At 40.3% G+C, this 21,710-nt stretch overlaps 1 protein-coding gene across 1 annotated transcript in view; it reads right to left on the reverse strand.

Moving 5' to 3' along the window:
* Positions 1 to 21,710, reverse strand: part of crim1 (cysteine rich transmembrane BMP regulator 1 (chordin-like)) — a 111,554-nt gene that overhangs the window by 46,529 nt on the left and 43,315 nt on the right. Inside the window, exons 3-5 of the mRNA XM_036592948.1 lie at positions 7,789 to 8,031; positions 6,563 to 6,683; positions 4,511 to 4,632 (exon numbers count right to left, since the gene is read on the reverse strand). Coding sequence (XP_036448841.1) covers positions 4,511 to 4,632; positions 6,563 to 6,683; positions 7,789 to 8,031 — 486 coding nt within the window. The remainder of the gene's footprint in view (positions 1 to 4,510; positions 4,633 to 6,562; positions 6,684 to 7,788; positions 8,032 to 21,710) is intronic.

Raw genomic sequence — 21,710 nt, forward strand, 5'->3', positions numbered from 1 at the left:
CAACTAACTTTGTAATCCAGCTAAACGGGCTACCCTTAGTGTGCTTAAGTGTGGCAAAGTGGCATAAATGTTAGGACAAAACTAAATGAACTGGTATATCACCTACTATTCTTTCCACCTCTGTTCTGTACAGCTGGAATTGGCTGGAATTCTTTTCCAAGCTCTCTCCACAAAGAGTCCAATGTTGTGCTAAAAGTGCTTCTATAAATCTAATTTTATTATTAAGTAAAATGAAGAACTTCATTAAAATTGTGTCCAAATATGTTTTGGGATCACTTCATCCATTTTTATAGATTATGTGTGTAATACAGAGTCAAAACCCACATAAGCAATTCTAGTTAAGATTATTTAACTATTTCACAAGCTTTAAAGCAAGGGTGTAACAATTTAGGCACGTAGTTTGCACAAAGCTAAACGGTGGTCATTAGCTTCCATTACTTTTTAGCGACATCAGCCAAAATAAAGATGTCTTGCTTTATTAACTAAGGAGAAAACTGCACACTTTTGTCAAATGTGTGCATAATGTACTGTAGCTCAGCATCATAAATAGCTGTGCCACAGCAGGATTTTATCCTTTTACATTAATCTGATGGTGTTGTGACAAAATCTTGAGTTGGGTAGCGAGGATTCCTGTGATGGTGATGATGGAAGTGGGACAGCTGTGGTTTATTGATCTGCGTTTTGGTTTACACCCATGGAGATGAGTTCATCTTCTCTATCAATCTCTCTCACTCGCTCTCTCTCTCTCTCTCTCTCTGCCTCCCCCCTCCGGCTGTGGAATATTAACACAGGCTCGGCACTGGATGTAGCCACCAGTGGCCAGATGTTCAATCAGGGTGTATTTCTGTTGCGGGGGCTTTGATGCTCCCTGCGCTGATCTCCAGCCTCTGCCTCTTTGTTCTCTAATCAGCCGCCAGACGCGGGGCGGTTTCACAGCACGCCGCAGAGATGACACACAACCTGGCTCACCATCTCACACAGATGTTTGTTCTTGTTGCTTTGCGTGTGTTTGTGTTCATGTGCATATCTTTGTGTGCTGAAGGGAGTGGCTGCTCCGTCCTTCTCTTATCTGCCAAGCATCAAGTACAGAAGACTCTTATTACGTGCCCTCTCTCTTATTCTCTCTCTCTCTCTCATGGCAGCATGTGCCTCAGGCTTGACTGTAGGATAAACAGGAAAGAAATAAACACCTGCAGGGGAAGTGGAATCATTTTTGTGTTCTGGGTTGTTTTTTTCCCTTTTTCCCATATGCCACTCCAGTCTTCTTTAGTTTTTTTATGAAACACTTTTTCCTGGTGGCCTTCATATGACATCACTTCCTGTATTAACATATAAATGGCTCCGTACTCACAACACTAGGCAGTTTGACATGGACATGTATATTATACACATACCTGAACTCATTTTAGTGTTTGTTCACTTATCTCATAAGTTTGACTGGGGATGCGCATTAATATCAGAATCATATCAGTATTGGCAGATGACTGATTACAAAAACAGGAAACTGGAAAGACGTTCAGATTTCAAAACCAATTTTTGAGGATGTATTTACTGTACACAAAAAAAGTTCTGCTACTGTTCTAAAATATCATTATTTTATCCATTTTACAGCATTTGTAACCCTCTACAAATAAATGTCCTATATCTCCACAATGCTAATCTTAGAAAAATGTAGTTCCAATTTCTAAATTTTATAAATGTTTATGTCTTGTCATCAGTATCAACAGATTAAAATCTTAAGTTAAAAGTGAAAAAAGTGAAAATATAAAGTGAGACCACTGGGATTAGAACGTATGTAGTTATAAATGTATTTGCGGTCTGCAGCTGGGCAGTATTTAACAGGGGGATTTCTTACCCCAAAAATGTTAAAGATTTTCTTGCTATAAATAAACAAAACCACCTGCTGTTCCAGTGAATACTAACTTTGTGTAGGCTTATGCATCATACAGTTTAGCTTTACAGTAAACAGACATTGGGCCTCATTCTCCAGTATCTTCTCCAGTTTTTTCTTGTGTTCTTGTGAAAGGTCCAAAGAAAAAGTCTACGTCAGACTCATGACCCATAGTTTCCGATAATATTTGTTTAAAAATAAAAAAACAGACCACCCTGGATGCCACTTTACCTTAGAACTAGCGCTGAATGATTTGAGTAAAATATCTAATTGTGAATTACTGGCCAATATTATGACTGCAATTTAAATTGTGATTATTTTGTATAAATTATGCCTGTTTTCTTTTGGCCAAAGAGACCAGCATATCCACTTTTTATGGCTTGAGACTTGGGCGCTGAATGTAGTGTGTCAGACTGCCAGTTAGTTGTGGTCCTGTGTATTGTACACAGCACATGGGTCCTTGGGTGCTTCTGAGTGGGCTAATTTATCTACAGGCAGTTCACAAGCTCTGTGTTATTAGGCTGAAATTTCCCACCCACATAAAAATTTGGACAAACTGCTGATAAAGTAAGCTATAATAAAAATTGCAGCTCTCACGATTTGAAAATTTCACTCTTTCAAACTGCACTTTCGATGTATATATGACAAGTCTTTCAGCCATACTTCTGGCCTCACCAGCTTGTTTCCCACTGTCTTATTCTCATCTTAGACACCTTTCTGTGGTCCTCCGTCTCTTTCTCTCTCTCTCATGTGTCTGTCTGTCTCCATTTCTCTCTCTTCATCACTGAGGCTGTCCAGGCTTTAATAGTGAGAGGGAGAGATTGTGTGTGTGTGAGATCATCCTCTGAATGCTTTACTGAGTGTCTGTCTCTCTGTGAGTTACCTGTCCTCTCACACACTGCTAACAATCTGCTCAGCAGACCCTTATCACCACCAACACACCCCAGCAAACACACACACACACCAACAACACACACACACACACCAACAACACACACACAAACACACAAAAATACCTTCATCTTCTCACTGCCTTTACACACCACTGGATGTGATGTCGATTCTAGCAATCACCTAAGTTTAGAAACAGCATAGCCGGAGTAATGGGCTCCTGTACTGCATTTCCAGGAACATCCAAACAGACTAAATGTAGCACTACAGAGGAACTGCTGTACCCTGTTACATGAACACACAGGTTGCTTTTCTCCAGTGAATCATATAACCGCCCATATTAGAGCTGCACAGTGTACTGCTGTTAGTTGTTGTCGCAATATGGGCCTTTTTGATGATATCCCAGAAGGCTGCGATATATATATATATATAATATATAGATAATATATAATAATATAGAAAGACTTTTTCCAGTTTAACTAAAAGAACAAAACAGCTTAATCAGAATGTATTTATTAATTTCAATAATTCCATATGTTATATTCATGGTGGGGTTCAAATACACTTGAACATGAAAATCAACGTACAATGAGAGCAACAGTGACTGCACCTTCCAATCCAGTAAGTGTTAATACCATATATATCATATATACATTCACTGTTTCAAACTCTGTGACTGTAGCCTCTCGCTCTCATACTGCTGCTTTGGTTGGTATAGCATAGTGTGCAGCACCTCTGCCCTGGTGCTTGATTCCCTGCTGTGTCAAGCACCCTGTGCTATACCAACAAGAGTCCTTGGGCTCCACCTTCGCCTACCTGTATAAAACGATCTAACTGTAAGTCGCTCTGGGTAAGAGCTTCGCCAAATGCTGTAAATGTAAATGCACTTCACATCTTGTTTCGAGAGGAACTGTAGTTTCCACTTTGCTGCTGCTTTTGTAGTTTTGTTGTTTGTTGGTTTACCCATAGTTCTCATACAAGCACTGTCCAATGTAGTCAGCCAAATCACTGATATTGCTGGCATGAATGTTGTGTTCTGCTTGTAAATGATACACAGGCTCAACATAAACAATTTCACAGCAGTGAAGCTGAAAATCAACGGGTCTTGCCATTTAAAAGCTGTATTTGAAGGCTAGGTCTACTATGGATCAACTATGGGTCAAACTAGGAAAATGTGTTAGCAGTGTTAAAATAATTAATGGCGTTAATCATTTAAATGATCATTCCTGCTGGCATTGGTGGCCTTCAGCTACGACATGATACTTGATTTTCACTACGGAACTAGAATCAAAACTACAGGATGTCTGACCGTATAGGTTTGCTCAGTCAGGTGTGGCTATTTACACAAAACACTGTCTAGAATGCAGCAGCAACAACATTTTCTTTTGCTAAAGGGCAAAAAGGTAATCACTTAGATGCAAACGAGCAGCTCTTTGTTTCCTGGAAACAAAATGTCATGTTTAAAAGTTGCCAGTAATCCTTTCTAAGCTGTTTAAATGAGCTGCTGTGACTGCACTGCTTTAAAGCACCCACAGGTCAGCGTTACGTGTTCACATGATCAGGTCACTCTGTCTCCTCTCAATGACGGTGTAAACTGTGTAAACGGCTACTGCTCTCAGTCTTGCGTCCTGTGACAAGACACTTCACCTGTGTGCCTCTCATTTGCACACACGCACACAGACACACACACACACACACACACACTCTCTGAGCAAACATAAGACTCACCGTTGACACACTCAAACACATCACAGCACCTCCCCGGTGTTCCATTGCCACGGGAGACCAAGTGGGGGGACGTTCCAGCCGAACACTGAGGGAAGGTGCAGGCGCCGGGCAAACACTCGCACCTGAAGAGGGAAAATGAGAGAGAGAGAGAGAGAGAGAGAGAGAGAGAAAGACAGGGGGTCCAGAGAGAGAGGAGAGAAAGAGAGAGAATGGGAGAGAGAGAGAAAGTGAGAAGAGGACAGAAAAAGAGAGAAATGAGATGGAATAAAAGAGAGATGTCACTTTTGTTATATAAAATAATGCTGATGTCATTCATTTCTTGCACAGTAATAGAAAAATACCCCAGTCGATAGAGCTGCTACATTCAGTATTGGACCCAATTCGGAATTTCATTCTACTAAACACTATAAAACCTGATTAAATAAAAGCATTAAAGCAGACAGTGAAACACTGCAGTGCTTTGGAAATAGACCTGCACAGAAACACCATGGAGATGAATGCTATGTGAGCTGTGTTTATGGCTGTGATGAAGGAGAGAGGTGGGGAAAGGTTTGGGTGATACAGGTAATTTTTACGTTCTGCAATATTGGTAACTATGTAATTCCTAATCCTCAGTGCTGAAAGTCTGAATAGTATTTTAAAGCCTAAAAAAACAAAACACTTCTTTTTGCTCTGTATTACATCTGATATTTACTTCTGGACTACAAGTTTACTTCTGGAAACTTTCTAAAGGAACAATGCAGCACAAAATACCCCATCATGTACAGTCAAAGTTGAAAATGTTGCATTTTGATAATTATAATTATTTCTTTCATCACCTGTGTTCCAAATTATTATGCAAGTAATATATTAGTAGGATTTCAGTATAATGATTTTAGGTTTTAGTTTTTTTAATAAAGTCTTTGTTTTATTTCTCATATCTGATCATACCATATCAGATATATGGTATCAACCTCAGACAGGTTTGTTAACTAGTTTGTCAGGTTATCCTGATTAAAGATAAAAGAGAATGTTCCACATTATTAAGCAAGTCACAGTTCTCATGCAATCTGGGGAGAAGATGGAAAGCGTGAAATAGTGCAATGTCTTGCAAAAGGAATGAAAACGACTGATATTTCATGAAAACTGAAGAGATATCATTGAGCTGTGAAAAGATGTGAGAAATTCAGAGCACAGGTGAATACAGTCAGATAAAGGCTTATTAAGGAAAGTTTCTGTCAGGCAAATTAATTGTATAAAAGGGCCACTACTGAGCAGCAAACAGGTATTTGAAGCTGCTGGTGTTTCTGGAGTCTCAAGAACTGCAGCCCCTAGGCTGATAGCTGTGCATAAAGCTGTATTTTGGATACCCCTAAGCAAAGCTCACAAAAAGAAACATTTACAGTGGGCTCGGAAATACATGAAGACTAATTTTCAAGCAGTTTTATTCACTGATGAATTCTGTGCTACACTAGATGGTCCACATGGATGGAGTTGTGGATGGTTAGTGAATGGCCACCCTGTTCCAACAAGACTGTTGGAATATTGGGAAGTGAGAGGGTAGATCCTTTTGGGGTCCCTGAGGATGTTAAAATGACCTCTGCAATTTCCTAACCAACTGTTTTCTGTCATGGTATAAAAAGAAGAGTCCCACGCTGCAAAAAACACCACTGACTCTTTGGCTGCTATGGGTATGAAAGGCGAAAAAAAATCATGGTTTGACCACCATCATTCCCTGACCTCAATCCTATTATCAATATGTAACTGGATCTGTAAATAGAATTTTTGATTTATTTTTGAAAAAAGATAAATAGAAATAGATTTTTGTCATAATGACCCATTGAATGTTTTCAAAAACTGCATTCTACATATAATTTGGAACAACGTATTTTGTTTTCTTTGCAAAATATCATTAAAGCCATTGCCAGTTTCAGTACTTCCACTTGTAATAACATCCACATTCTGATATAACTGAGGACAAAAAAATCTTTAAACATTTTGACTGGTTAGGAAAAACAAACAAAAATGTCACGTGCATAATAATTTGGAACGTGGTGTAATGGGTGCACTTACCTTGTGGGCAGGGTGCAGCAACCGTCTGCTGTCAGTCTGACCTGCGTCTCATAGCTGTCGGCTGGACACTGCACCGGCTGGACAGGAGGACACTCCACTGTGCTGCAGTCCACGCTGAAAACTGCCATGTGCACACACACGCATACACACACACACACACACACACACACGCACACACACACACACAACAATCACCAAGAACACTCCATCAAACACACGCTAAACCCTCAAGCATATGATGTGACTTTGATTTCACACTCAGAGCAGCTCAGTGAGGTTAAGTGTCAAAAACTGGAAACAAAACGGCAAAAATCAGCATCTGCAACCAGCATCTGTCTGCCCGTCATTCTGTTTACTACAGCCGCCAGGTCTTGACAAGAAAACAGGCGGTTTATGTGGCCATGTATATATATATATATACAGACACACACACACACATCTGCAGTTTGCCTAGGTGGCTTTAGCAAATGCATGTTCTTTTGCTCGCTAACAGAAGCAAACATCGCTGGTCAAATGTAATCGACCGCTCTAATAATCATTTGCTCATGCATAAGAGTGTAGAGCACTTAACACTTCTAGACTGTAGACTACCCCTCAAAAATGGTACTTCTTAGCGTACTTCTATAAAAAAAAGTATATATATACTTTTTTCATATTTTGCAACTCTCAGTTTTGTGTTAATCAAACTGTCTTCCATGGTATGAAAAGCAGGTTTTGTCTAAATAAAGATTTTTCTTTTCCAAACTACCTTTAAAAGCACTTACTGCAAATCTTTTGGCATAAAGGTGGTATAAAGGAGTGGCATGATTCCTAAGGTGATATTGATATTGTTTTTCTCTTAAAATACACCGCATCAATCCTTTGAAACCAAACATCTTGCCAGTGATACATTCAGAGACTTTAACTAAATCTCCCACCAAAGGAATTGCATATCCATGCTGGCCATAATAAAATGCATGTAGAACTGGTGCTTCCTGTGTGATACCTGAGATTGATATGCGACTATATTTCTGTAAGTATTAATCCTATAAGGATTCCTGTTTCCCTATTTTTATTGCTATAAGAAGCGTTGATTAAAGGGCAGACGTAGCCACCTTTCTGTGTCAGCCATTAATGGTAAATGCTATTTTATTCTGACAAAAAACATGCTTATTTGCATTTGCAGGTTTTGGAAATGTACTCAAAACTTTACAGGCAGTGTGCATTGTTCATGAATTCATCCTTACCTGGTTTGCACTCGTACAGGTCACAGCACTCTCCAGGTTTGCCTGAGCTTTTGGACACCAGGATGTTGAGGTAGCCTGGCTGGCACACTTTCCTCAAACACCCCGCGGGGCTGCACACACAGCGGCTGGGCAGGGGACAACACTCGCCCGGCGGGGCGTAACCCTCAATCAGCACTGAGTCCTCCGGGCAGCGCGGTGAAAACTGAACCTCACATCTGGCCTTGGAACAGTCCGGTCTCTCCTCTAAGGACAGAGACAGAGAGAGACACAGACAGAAAGAGCAGAGAAAGAGCGGAAGAGAACATATTAGAAATGATTGTGGCTGTGGTGGACAAAGAGTGCAGAGTTCCATTATATATAAGGTTTTAAATTTAAACTGTGATCTTATTTCTCACCATTTTATTTGACAAATATCAGATATCAAACAAATCATCGAATTAGCAGATATTACCAAAATGTGACAGTAAATTGTCAACATCACCATCACCTTTTTAATTTTTTTCTCTTTTTGACACCATAGATACTGCAATGATGATATTGTTGATGAATTATGATTAAAACAGTGTGTCTCTGACTGCATGTGCACCTAGTTCAGCCTCCTTTTATATACAATGTGAACATTAATCTAGCTAACTTCAACTTCAAAAAAAGAACCATTCACTGCTGTAAAATGGTAAAATAAAATAAAACTAATGAAATACTAAGTGCTAATGTCACAACTGCTAGTACCTTATGGTGATGCAGGTTTGTTGTGACAGTAGCCATTACTGCTTCCCACATTTTACACACAGCTCTGGGTCTAAGAATAATCATTGAGTTTGAAGTATTTTTACAGGCTAGTAATTAAAGCTAAATTTGTTACTGAGCTGTGTGTGCTTTGAAACTGACTTTACAGCAGAGTGGTTAAGTTACTAGCTCTACACATGGAAAACCAGGGTTCGAACCTGGCTCATGGGAGTACACTGCTCCTTGTTATTCTTGCACAGCAAGCATGCAATGTGATTGGATTTATGCTGTCAACTCATATTGCAATGAGAATAAACAGCAAAAAAACTTACAAAACTGTTTAAGTCGTATTTAAGTCAAGTCAAATTCTGTTTATACTGTACTTTTTACAACAGGTGTTGTCACAAACCAGCTTTACAGAAAAATCTAGCGTCCAAGCTGCCATGTGCAAGCCAGTGGCGACAGCGGCAGGGAAAAACTCCCTAAGATAAACAGGAAGAAACTTTAAGAGGAACCAAGAAGGGAAAAACCCATCCTCTTCTGGTCAACACCGGACAGCAAAACAATAACACAAGAGCAATATGAATAGAGAATAAGGTTTTACCATTAGTGTGAAATATTAAAACACAGAAAAAGGGAAAAGCAGGTGAAGGAATGGCTACGATTAAATAGTTTGAGTCTGTGCAGCAGCAGTATCATCTGGAGGGTCTGTGGCATGCAGGTGAGGTTTGCACAGCACTGCACAGCAGGAAATTAACAGGTATTTAATAGGCAACATAACAGACGTTATGTTTAGAACTTTCTTTTCCTTCTATACAGTTAGCATTTTCAAGACAGCGTTTTCTTATGATAGCAACAGTATATTCTGTTATAGCAAATGAAATGTTTTGATGGATTTACGTTATCATGTCAGTTTTTAGATCATTTGTGTAAGACATAGGGGTCTGTTTGGTGTCTGTTTGGTATCATGCATGGAAAGATTAAACACATTTTTCAGACCACTGTCTTTCTCAGCTACTTTCCTGCATTAGTTATTTGTGCTCCTGTTACAGCACCAGTTGGTGAACAGACTAGCAGGAGCTGAGGCCAGTCCTACTCTCTCTTAAGCTAGCAAAAGGGCCCAGTTTGCCAGATACCAACACATTAAACAGCATATTGTCCACTGTGGTCAAAGTGCACCACTTTGTGAACACACATTTGATGCTGAAGGCACAGCTGACCACGTTTGACCTTTACACTTTTCCAAAACGAGGAGGAATGAGGAATGAGGGAAACAGAGCACAGGCAATAAAAGAGAGGTAAAACCAAAGCATTCGGCGTTGATGTGACCCAGCGCAAATGTCAGTAGGAGGAGAGAACGCACACAGCATCGACACTCTATCACACTAACGCAGCTCTGAGTGAAGCAGGCGGGATATTAATGCGGCCCAAACTCTTCTCTTAGTAAACCCTGGAGGAGGTGCTGCCAGATTCTTGCTGCTTGCTGGAGTTCAGCCAGAGCACAAGGTGAAGAGGCTGCAGCACTGCAGGCCTGTAGGGACCAAACAGCTTTACAAAACCACACCGTCGTTGAAACAGTCCTGAAGACGACTGCCCTCAAAACACTCTGGACACTTTTTATAAAGTAAATGAGAGCCATATTTTATATTTTAGATGAACCCTACAATATTTGTCCTTCATTCCTTTACAAAGATACTCAGCACAACTTTTCCACATGCTTTAAAAACCACTGTAGTCAGGTAACTATTCAAAAAACCTAGTCTAGATCGACCAGCTTTGCTTAAAGTGAACATAAAATCAAAACTGACCTTGTTATTTCATGTTCTTGGTCACAAGTCATCATACTGACCATTTAGAAAATGTCATGAGATGTGATTACTTCTTCCTGCAGGCAAGCAGGCAAGGAAAAATAATATTCACCAATAATTCTCCTTTCCCTCCCACCACCCCCACCCATCATTGAGCTAAATGCTTAGCCTAAAATCTTGGTCCAAACCGAATACAGACCAAGAATTAACCCGACACACAGCATGGCATTTAGAGTCCAAATCCAGCCCAAGCCCAGCAAAATTATTTCTGAACTTGACCTGAACTGACCCAAAAACTCTGAAACCGCCCCACCCATCACCCAAAGTAAAGTAAAAAGGTAGTTCATAAACAGCTTAATGACTGTGCAAACAACAGTACTATATATGACAAAATCTGATTTCATAAAGACTCTACTGAACCTTTATGGCACTTTATGATTATATGTTGAAGTTGAAGAGTAAATGGTGATGAAAACAATGTTTCAGTCCTTGTTTCACTGGATCTAAGCGCTGCTTTTGGTTCATAGCTCATAGTATAATCCTAAATATACCTGACAAATGGTTTGGACTGAACTCATTTGCAACATACTAAAAGACAATTCTGAAAGATAATACACTTTCCATGGCTCTGATAGGCATGACATTCTCAGTGGTGAACCCCAAGGATCTGTACTTGGTCCCCAGTTATTGTCTTTGTACATGCTGCCCAAACTCCATATTAACACAGTTTTAACTTTCATACCCATGAAGATGATATACATTTACAAATAAAAGGAGATTCCTTCAAAAAGCAATTCTAAAATGAGCTTACACAATTTTAATTATATTTTTTAATAAATGTCTAATTATATTTTTCTTGTCTTTTTTTATCTTTCTTTGCATTTTACTGGATTTATTTTTATTATCTTGTCGTCTTATTTTTTGTGATCTTATTGTGGTTTATTTTGCTTTTTAACACTTTGAACTGTTGTTTGTATGTATGACAACTGTTGTAAAAAAGTGTTATTATTATTATTATTATTATTATTATTATTATTACATTCTTTGAAGCAACCGGACAAAAAATGGTTAAAAACCTGACGGTGCTAACTACTTTCAGCACCTGAAAGCATCAGCTCATGAGAAACAGTGCATGCTTCTTGTAGACACTGTACAGTGATAGGTCCAGGCTTTCAGTTTGATATTAGTCACACAGAAAGACAATCACATATAATGTATGAAATACATCTATTATGCAGAGACAATATGGCCCATTACTTCCTTTTGATGTGCGAACAGAGCAGAGTCCACTGTGGAGCAGCGCTTCTCTCCTGAGAAAGAGAGGGTAATTACCTCAAATGAAGGGTAGCCAGAGAGAGAGAGAGAGAGAGAGAGAGAGAGATAAAGAGAGAGGGAACAGCGCATAATGCCTGCAAATACACAATAAGAGTAGTGCAGAGACACCATCTATTTAAAAATGTGGTCATATTTAAGTGCTGTGTTTATGTGTCATTATGCAAGAGCATGTCACAGGGCCTTTTGTTCTGGATAAGGAATTGGAGAAAATGAGGATGGCATTATGCTCAGCTCACGGTAAACGCAGCTTGCATTTGGAATGATTTGACAAGCAGAGAAATAACCCCGAAAGATGAAGAGAAGCAAAATTAAAAGCCATTTCTGGTAAAAAAGAAAAAAAAAGTTGCATGCAAGAACAAGCATGTGAAATAAAGCAGCATCCAAGAAAATGAAGTACGCAGACACTCGGAGCAGACGCAGCCTGCTGGAGCTGACGTGCAGTGGAACCCGGTTCAAACAGCAGTTGAAAAGACTCTAAATGCTTTGATAACGGTCACTGGCTAAAAAGTGCATCATCCCGGGCAGAAAAAAAAACCACCACGTCTACTATTTGGCACTCAGTAGAAACTCAGTATGTGGAAGCTTTTCTGTGTTTGAAAGATGAAATGGCGAGCATGTTTGAAGTGGGTTATTTGCTGAATAGAATGAGCATCTATGGTAATGACGCACATTTTTCTAAGCCCCACTCACTCTCTCTTGCTCAAGGCTCTCCGACCCCTTTTTCCCGCTCTTTCCATTGGCCTAAACTCATCTTAATGTGCTCGAGAACTTGCGCAAAAGCTTTGCTCAAAGCAGACATATCCACCAGCCGCTCTTCATATGTTCCATTACTTTGCTGATGCACGGCCGCGGTCAGACTTTTAATCAATTTGATCAATTTGGTTTCTATGCAAGGAACATCAACAACAGGCCCCGACCCACAGGCACTGACCCGCAAGACCCTCTCAACATATTACACTGCCGTCTCTTTATGAACCTGTTCATCATTGAAGGATTGTGGGTAATGTCCTAGGCACTAATTTCCCCCTTCATTTATTTGTTCTGCGAGCAGAATATGGGCTCAAAAACAGCAGGAATATGGAAACCCCTGCAAGGATCCATTATGACGCAGAAATGGCCCTGCCCGGGTCGCTTTTGGCACAGGGTTGTTGGGGGTAAATTAGGCACGGTAATGGAGTATTGGTGGAAAAGCGGCAGGAGAAAGAGGACTCCATCCTAACAGCCCGGCTATAAGAGTTGCTGCTTGAAAGCCTTTTCTTCCTCTTTCACAGCCATTTCTCTCTCTTTTTTCCTGATAATGACAGCTGTTCGCCACCGATCACATGCACGCTGTTGCCAGGCATCTGCCGCAGCATGGTAGCAGCTTGTTACACACAACTTCAATACAGGAACAGTGGCAGCCCCCAGCGACTTGTCAGCGACACGCCCTCGGTCAGGAGAGGAAACCTGCACCTCGCTATAATGAAGCCCACATAGACCTGACACAACGCGAACACGACTGAGACCAAGGCTAGCATCTGTCCTGAACAACTGAGGAGTCCAAAAATGGACTGGGTAGTCTCTGGGTAGTAAATGGCATGTTTTGACAATTTAACAATGTTTACCTATTACTTCAAGCTACTTTCCAAAAAGCAAGAGAAACTCGGATTTCCATGCCACGGGCCATTTAAGGTTGCACAGAGTTTTCAATGCGGTTTAGGACACAGTCAAACTTTCTGTGAACTCTAAAAATGAAGAAAACTTCACAGTGTAGCTCAAAGCACTGGGCAGTCAACAGATGTGCCAAATTTTCAATCCCCTTAAACAGGCAGGCAAATGGACGCTACAGGTTATGTTTGTGTTCTGTTGTTTTCTGTTCATCTCACAATTTTGAACTAGGATATGTTTAAAGTATATGTTTTAGTAATGTATCTGTTTTCAAAGCACTCAAAACAAATATTACTACAGACTGAACTTGAAAACAATACAGTACTTGTACATAATGTCAATTTTTGACTGGAAATTAAACAAATGAAAGGTTGGTCTCAGACCTTTGCACAGCACTGTATATGTCAGTTTCTTTTGAGAAATGTTTTTCTCAAATCACTCTCCAAAGTTTTCACTTTCCTTGTCAATCTAACGTGTTTATTCGCCCCCTGAGAAGAGTGTCTTGCTTTTTTTTAAGCGCAAGGCTGGACAAGCCTCATGTTTAAAAAGACACTGTCTGCCTGCCCTTATTATTTCTTGATTTTACAATGTTTAGTTGTCACGATTATTGCTGACGCAAACCAAAAACTATCCAAGACATACTGAATATCAAACAGAAAAATAAACAATAAAATATCAATAATTATTAATAATTTCGTCCAAAGTTATGGATTTTTCATTACTGCTTTTTGCCCCAGCCCTGTGGCTAAGTTCAGATTCCAAGCCTTATTGCTCAATTCTGCAAATCTTTTGCTTAGATCCAGCTTTCTGCCACGAGGGTTCAAATTTATGTTTGTCAGTGACCCTTATCTGTTATTAGTTTGACCTCTGCCCTGAAACAACCACCATGCACAAATTTAACCTCTTTATTAAGAAACCCTGCAAACAATGGATGACCATATGAGTGATGTAAAAAAAAAAAAGTCCAGTCTCACTGTTCTCATTATGTTCAAATGGCCACATGTGTATCTGATCTGGGCCTATATATGAAAGTAGCTCACAGGTGATTTGATTCATTTAAGCTGATAATCTGATTTGTGTCACTGTAATCCTGTAATGCGAATGTAGCCATACAGCAGAAACACTCAACCAGTCGCATAATGTTGACCAATTGAGTCATCCAATGCTTGTAGAATCGAACAACACAAAGCTAAGTCCACGCATGCATCATCCCAGTGGCGGTTATTGATAGAGACAGGGCTCTGGCTGGGAGCGGCAGGTTAGCTTGGCACAATAATGCCATTATTTGATATTCCACAGTGGCAGTGCAGCCTGCAGAATCCTACCTGGGGTGAGAGTGAGTGAGAGAGAGAGGGAGAGAAAGAGAGAGAGAGGAGAGCTACATGGGATAAATCCAGATAAACACGCACACTGTTCTGTGCTATCCAACTGGCTTCTGTATTTGCAGATTCAAATCCAAAAAAAGCCCACAGCAGTCAAAATCTATGAAAAGGGCTTATTTTATCTCATGAAATTAATTTACAATGTGCCAATCAAACATTTACCAACACACGGTCTGTAATCTCAGCCATCTGCCTCACTGTCACAGCATCCACGGTCTAGATATAATAATCAAACAAGATTATTCATCCAGGATTCATCGATTATTTATTCAATATTCATTCAATAAAGCAAAAAAAAATTAAATGTTGAAAGGACAGGATAAAATTACAAAAATGTCAAGGAAGTTCAGTCGTTCTCCGCTGAGAAACGTCTGCCCCAGAGTCTCACAAAGACAGCTTTGTGGATTTCCTCTTGTGTATTTCTTGCATTCTTTTTATACAGCAAAAGTTCAAACTGGATAAAACTATTTAATACTGTGTGGGTAACAAAAGGTCGCCCAAGTTTCTGGTCTGGAATTTTCTTTCCTGCTTTATAACTTCACTGTGCGGCATAGAGTCAATCAAAATATTACTACTACTGTGAGAAAACGGCACGTGAAAAAGTTAAGCATCATAAACAAGCATCAATTTTACATTCAGCATGACTGAATTAGTGACGAACTGCTATATATAACCTTGCAGACTCCAGCAGTAGTGTATACCTGTGCGATTACAAGTAGGCTACACTTGCGTTTGTCTTGCACTAATGAGCTACACAGTGAGTGAAGTGCGGCCAGCTTGCGCTCTGTATACTGCTGTGAAACACGACTCCGAAGCGCGAGAGCTGCTCGGCACTAAGCTGCTGAAATGAATCGCCTCTCTTCTCCTATCCCTCTCCTCGTATTTCAGCCGGGAGTGGACGCGCCATGCAGATGGAGGCAGCCGAGGGTATCCATGGAGAGAGATGAGATTAAAATGGGCCTGCATCGATACAGCCCTCCATTGACTTATTAACAGCCCTGCTTAATCTAGTCTGTCAGAGAGAGCTTGCTACAGCCTAATGCGCACACATGCACACGTTTCAGCAAACACACGGCTTTACAGAGCCTCCAACGAATTTATGGTAAAGCCACTCACAGTAGCTGTGATCAGTGCATGGTGTATATTGAACGTTCCAGGAATCACAGCGCTCCAGTGCCGAAGCCTGTCTAATAGAGTTCATTCTAATGGTTTATGGTGCTTTAAAACAACTGACTTACCTTTAGTTAATTGTATAAACCTAGTACTAATAAGTACAGTGTATATATAAATAAAGACAATTTAAACGGCTCAAGGCCACTACCTTCGTAAATTCTTCTTAAAATTCTGCAGAGATATTCCTCCACATCTCTGAAGTTCAGTCTTAGAAGCTGGTTGCATTTTCTGCTTTTCACGATCCAAGTAATCCAAAACACATGCAGTGATGGTGAAGACTGGACTTGTGGACAGTCCATTGTTCTGAGAATGCTAGCAGCTTTTTTTCTGTTTTTGTCTATTTTTTTTTCTCAGTAACAGCTTCTTGACAGCTACACATCCTTTTACGCTCATAGTGTTGAGTTGTCTTTTCACAGTGGAAGGAAGAAAACACCTGTAGAGTGGAGCTTGATTCTCTCCTGCCTCTCAAAGATGAAAGCCGTCAGTACTGTAGGTCTGATGGTGGCAGTTTTAGTGGTCTACCAGGTCTTGTATGGGTGTTAGAAATCCCATTTTCTCTTTTAGGGAGTCTCATTTTTCTCTCTTGTAAAATGTTTTTTGAAACTCTTCCTTTTCACTTTTTGACTTTCCCATTCCTTATTCTCTATATACAGGAGGATTATCTAATCTCCTCAGAAATATATCCTGAAAAAGGAAAAACTTGTACATAATGGCCATTTTAACTGAAAAATAAATCAACAGTTGTAAAAACCAAACAAAACATTTGCACAGTACTATTTTTTCTGTGAAAAGTAATCTATGTTTAACATTTAGTTCTTAATACATTTTTTGGGGAGGTATATGTTGTTATTTTACATTGGAATTGGTCACATATCTGGTCTGTCATTTATTTTAGATGAAATAGGCACCAGAAAGGACAATAGCGCTTGACAAACTTGAGTACATATGCTGACAGATGTTGGACACACTAAGAAGCTTCACTGCAGAAACTTCCTATCTTTAGTCCTAAATTCAGATCTGACAAGATCAAGATAATATTTCTTGCAAGTTCACATTACAAAAGCAAACCTACCTTTACACTGGAATTATATCTTAACTTACAGCATCTTATATCACGGTAGGAAATCCTAAACAATCGAATCGAATCAAGACTGATTATCAACTGCCATATCTGTTCCCAAGCACTCTGCAATACATGCACAGCTGAAATGCAAATGCGTAATCAAAATAATGGAGATATTAATATAACTAGTTAGACAGATAAATAGCTAGACAGCTACCCTTGTAAAAAACTGAAGTATGATGAAAGTTAAGAATAGTCTTGCTGCACCTCTGGTTTCAGTCTCCATTTCCCAAGGCTTTAGCCACGCATTCAACTCTGTCTCCTTTGGGGTCAGCTCCACTGGGGTCATTCTACAGTTGGGACACTATTTAGAAATTTTTGTATACTGTGAAACTTTTCTTATCTTGATTTTGGATAAGATCATGAATTTAGGAAATGTTACTCTGCCATAGCTTTTATAGAGTAAAAGTCTGTATACAAACCTTAACTGAAGCTGTCATGGTGACTAAACAGATAAGATTTCAAAGTCAGGATATTTCTGTAATGTGGTCCTTTGTGTATAAGTCATTCAGTATTCAAGTGGATTATGACCTGGTACTTTTGTACTTCTACTCAAGTTGTTACTTGGAAAGGTACTTTTAACTGAGTCCCTTTTTCACAATACTTTTACTTGAATGTGGGTTTAGTTGTAACAGCTGTTACAAAACTGCTACAATCCTAAAAAGAATGTTGATGTATGGCACTATGGTACATTAGTCTGTACTGTATATTTACATACTACAAAACACAATGCTCTAACTGAGCACTGGTATTGGTTTAGGATGGACCGATACCCTCAGTCACATATCAGTATCAGGACTAAACAAGTCAGATTCCTGCATGACTAATTTTTGTGCAGCACTTGCGGACAAATACACTGATGAACTTGGACCATAATGGATACTGCAGTGAGCGTGGGACTGAGAAGCGCTCCCTGCTCTCTATGAAAATCGTCAGTGTGCGATTATCAAGGTTTCGTTCTGACCTCTTGTCACTAAGGCAACCTTTTTCTCCTCATCACTTGTTTCTCTGGCAACCAATTTGGAGTGTGCTCGCTCACCCTTGAAGTGGGGAACTCCTATAACAGTTCCTCCACTGGCTTTCTCCAGGAGAGTGCCTTGAGTACCAGTTTAGTGAAAGGGCTGAGAGAGAAAGAGAGAAAGAGAGAGACAGAGAGAGAGACACATAGAGAGAGAAATCGGTACTGAACACAGAATCATTAGACAGTGATGGACTGCCCCTTCATAGCTCATTCAAATACACATCCACCACATGAGCCGCAGCTGATTTAACGTTTGCATAAGCAATAAGTCACAGATGACTTTTTCACCATCTACATATAAGCTCAGATGAGTGGCCTTGAACGGTAGGTCAGAGGAATAGTGACTAAGCTATTGTTTACAATGTCATATAATATATCTGTTTATACCAAAGACGCTAGCCTTTTCCCTCTAGAATTATATACATGTTTTCCATTACTCGTTGTCATCAGTGATGTCAGTTTAGCCTCAAAACTGCTGACCAGCCACCAAATCCTTACTGAATATCATTTTGAGGTTAACAGCACATCTGCTATATATTTAAGGAATCCATCTGGCTACTTTGCTGGGAGAAAGTATTCCAAAGTGTCTAACAGAATGGAATACAATCAGACAGCATCACAGCAGTAGTTGACGTGTTTAGTGTCTTATATTTGCTCCTTTAGTTTTACACTGGAGCTACAAGGCATATATATATATATATATGTATATATTGTGGCAAGTGAAATAATCTTATTCAATATATCTGGCAGTTTGCAAGATGACACTGTTGTAAGCATATTATAATGTTATTTAACTTATTTCTAGACATTTTTACTTGTTTTAGCTCATTTTTTCCACTGAACTCTACTTGTCATATTGTACTGGCAGATATTTGGCTTTAAAGGAATGGTTTGGCCACTGTCCACAGTCCACTGTCCACTTACCCATTTACGTGTAGTAGATATGACAAGACATTTATGGTGTCCAAATTTTGCTTCTTTAGTTTAGTGCTGGAGCCTCAAGGCTAATGTTGCTAAGAAAAAGTCAACAGTCACCCAAATCTTTCCCTTAAATTCAGCCCTACACTTCTCTCAGCCCCACTCAAACCACATCCAGGTCTTCTTTAAAGTTAAGCAGACTTGTTGATGTGGTTTAGAGCACACTATGGCTATCAGTGAACTAAAAAAAATGTTGTCTAAACACCTGTTGCCTAAAATGGCTGCCTGCGGCATTCAGCTACAGAGTGAATTTTTTATAGTTCACAGTAAGTCATACTGTGCTCTAAACCACGTTGACAAGTCTGCACAACCTAAAAGAAGACCTGGATCTGGTTTGAGCAGGTTGAGAGAGGTTTTGGGGATGTATTTACACCCAAGGGCTAAACTAAAGAAGTACAGTTTGGATGCCAAACATGTCTTGGCTGATCAACTACATCTGGGTAAATGGAAAACTGTGGAAATTTGAAATTTTTTGCCCAAGTATTCCTTTATATATATATATATATATATATATATATATATATATATATATATACACACACACACACACACACACACACACTTTAAACGTTGTTTCTTGAAACAAGAAAAACTATTTGCTAGTAGTACAGGGAGATGTGCTCCTCTGTATATGGAGCTTCGCACAAGCTGGGATGCCCCTGCGTCGGAGCGATGAGGTAGGCGCCGGACAGCCGACGCGACGTTTAACCTCCATTTGCAACTTCCAGGTGCATACCCCCGTACCCCTTCATGTGTCTAGCAGAAAACGGAGATCACTTCCAGCATTGCAAGTAATGCAATCAATTACACATACGTCAGGGTATGTAGCATATTTTTTGGTTCAGGTTGCTTCATCCTAACGGGAGTTACAACAGAATATTCAGGGCCTCTTTCGAGTGAATCTCCCTGTATAAGTCAATTTCTGTACATAAAATTGCCTAAAGCAAGTAACATCTAGAAACAAGCTGAAGAATCCTATCACTTTCTCATGACAATCTCATAGTGAGAAATATTCAATACGGTGAGAAGATGTTTATGCAGTCTGAAATATAAAGGTGATGTTCACTGGTAAACAGGAATACCTATTAGCATCATGCAAACTGCATGCTTAAAGTATTTGCTTGCCTTCAACCACATAGAACTGTCGTGATTTCATTATATATTTTCTGACATACTATTATTTGTAAAATGGGACAAAAGAAAACTGGATAGCTAAAATAAGTAGAAGCAGCCATTTTCAAGGCTGAAGTCTGAATTTTGTCTGCACTTTAATCCATTCATAGTAACTTCCATTACTTGTTAGCTAAATCAGTCTTTTAGCTCCAGTGCAAAACTGAAGAGGCAAACTTAAAGACACCAGGCCTGTCTTGATTTGGGATTTGGGAAAATTATATACATTCATTTTTTATCAAACTATAGCTTTCAAACCAAAAAAAAAACCTGGTGGTGTAGGAAGGGAAGATTTATACATGATCTGGTGACCCTAACCTGTCCATATGGATGGAGTCTCCACCTCTTGCTAGAGCAGACACAGCTGAATCCACCCAGAGAGTGAGTGTTACACTCAGCTGCGCTGCTCTGAGACCTGCTCTCCACCATGCCACTGCAAATGAGGTCCAACCTCAGCCATGGTTGAGTCACAGCGGCCAGCGCGGGGAACGTGCTGAACAGGAGCGCGTCTGTCTGTCACTGTCAGCCTCTCATTAGCTCCATCAGCAGCACTCGCTCTCTCTCTGTAGAGAGGTGCTTTATTGGCCCAGAGAGGCTGCTCTGTTTGTTCATTACTGTGCCCTCCATGCTGACAGAGGCCTCCGCTGTACTGTCAATACCTTTAGCATGACAGCAAAGACGGAGTGGCCTGATGAAAAGGGGTACAGAATCCCACATGACGTCTCACAGAAGTACAGACGGTCATAAGAACACCTTATTTTTCTTATGCCTTTTGAAAACAAAAGCTGCCCTTTACATTGAACATTTTGTGATAGAAATACTTCTAAGTCACAACAACAAGGGGCGCTCCTGAGCACATGAAGAATGTTGACAGTTTTAAAGCAAGCCCTTTAATGGTGAGATCTGAACCAGAAAATCAGGCTGTGGCACGCCCCTGTCCCCTGGGCCCCAGTGACAGCTGTGAGAGCCGGCAGGAAGGTGGGGCCCGAACTCCGAGCCTAGACAAAACCCCGCGAAGGTAATGCGCAGATCAACATCAGCTGGCACCTGAGCTGAGTAAGAAAGAGAGCTCAGTGCTCTACCTCCCCATCTCCGGCCCTGCTCCGCATCTCGGCCGCTGAGGTCAAACGTGAGGCAAATTAATGTGGCCTTGCGTCAGGACCATAGGTGGTGCCCAGGTGGTGGGGCTCAGGCCTTGTGCGCCGTCCCAAATTTCCTTGCGGATTTCATCCTCTCCCCGCTGTCTTTACGGGGGTTCATCTGGGCTTGGAGTTCGGGCCCCGCCTGACTGCTGGCTCTCGCAGACGTCATCGGGGCCCAGGGGGACGGACGCATGCCACACAAACCTCTGTAACCATTCATTTAATTGTATACACACTGCTCTTGGTTTACCGGTGTTTTCCGATTTTTCATTATGTAGTCAACTTCTGGGACAAAACTATGTCAACAGGCCACTAAAGTAGTCCTTGTCTAGCGCGGTTCACATAAGCAGTGTTCATGGCGAAGTTACTTCAACAGATGTAAAGATCTTTTTCCCTTTTTGAATAAAGTTCCCAGTT

This window comes from Colossoma macropomum, unplaced genomic scaffold, assembly GCF_904425465.1.
Source record: "Colossoma macropomum unplaced genomic scaffold, Colossoma_macropomum, whole genome shotgun sequence".
In the NCBI taxonomy this organism is placed as follows: domain Eukaryota; kingdom Metazoa; phylum Chordata; class Actinopteri; order Characiformes; family Serrasalmidae; genus Colossoma; species Colossoma macropomum.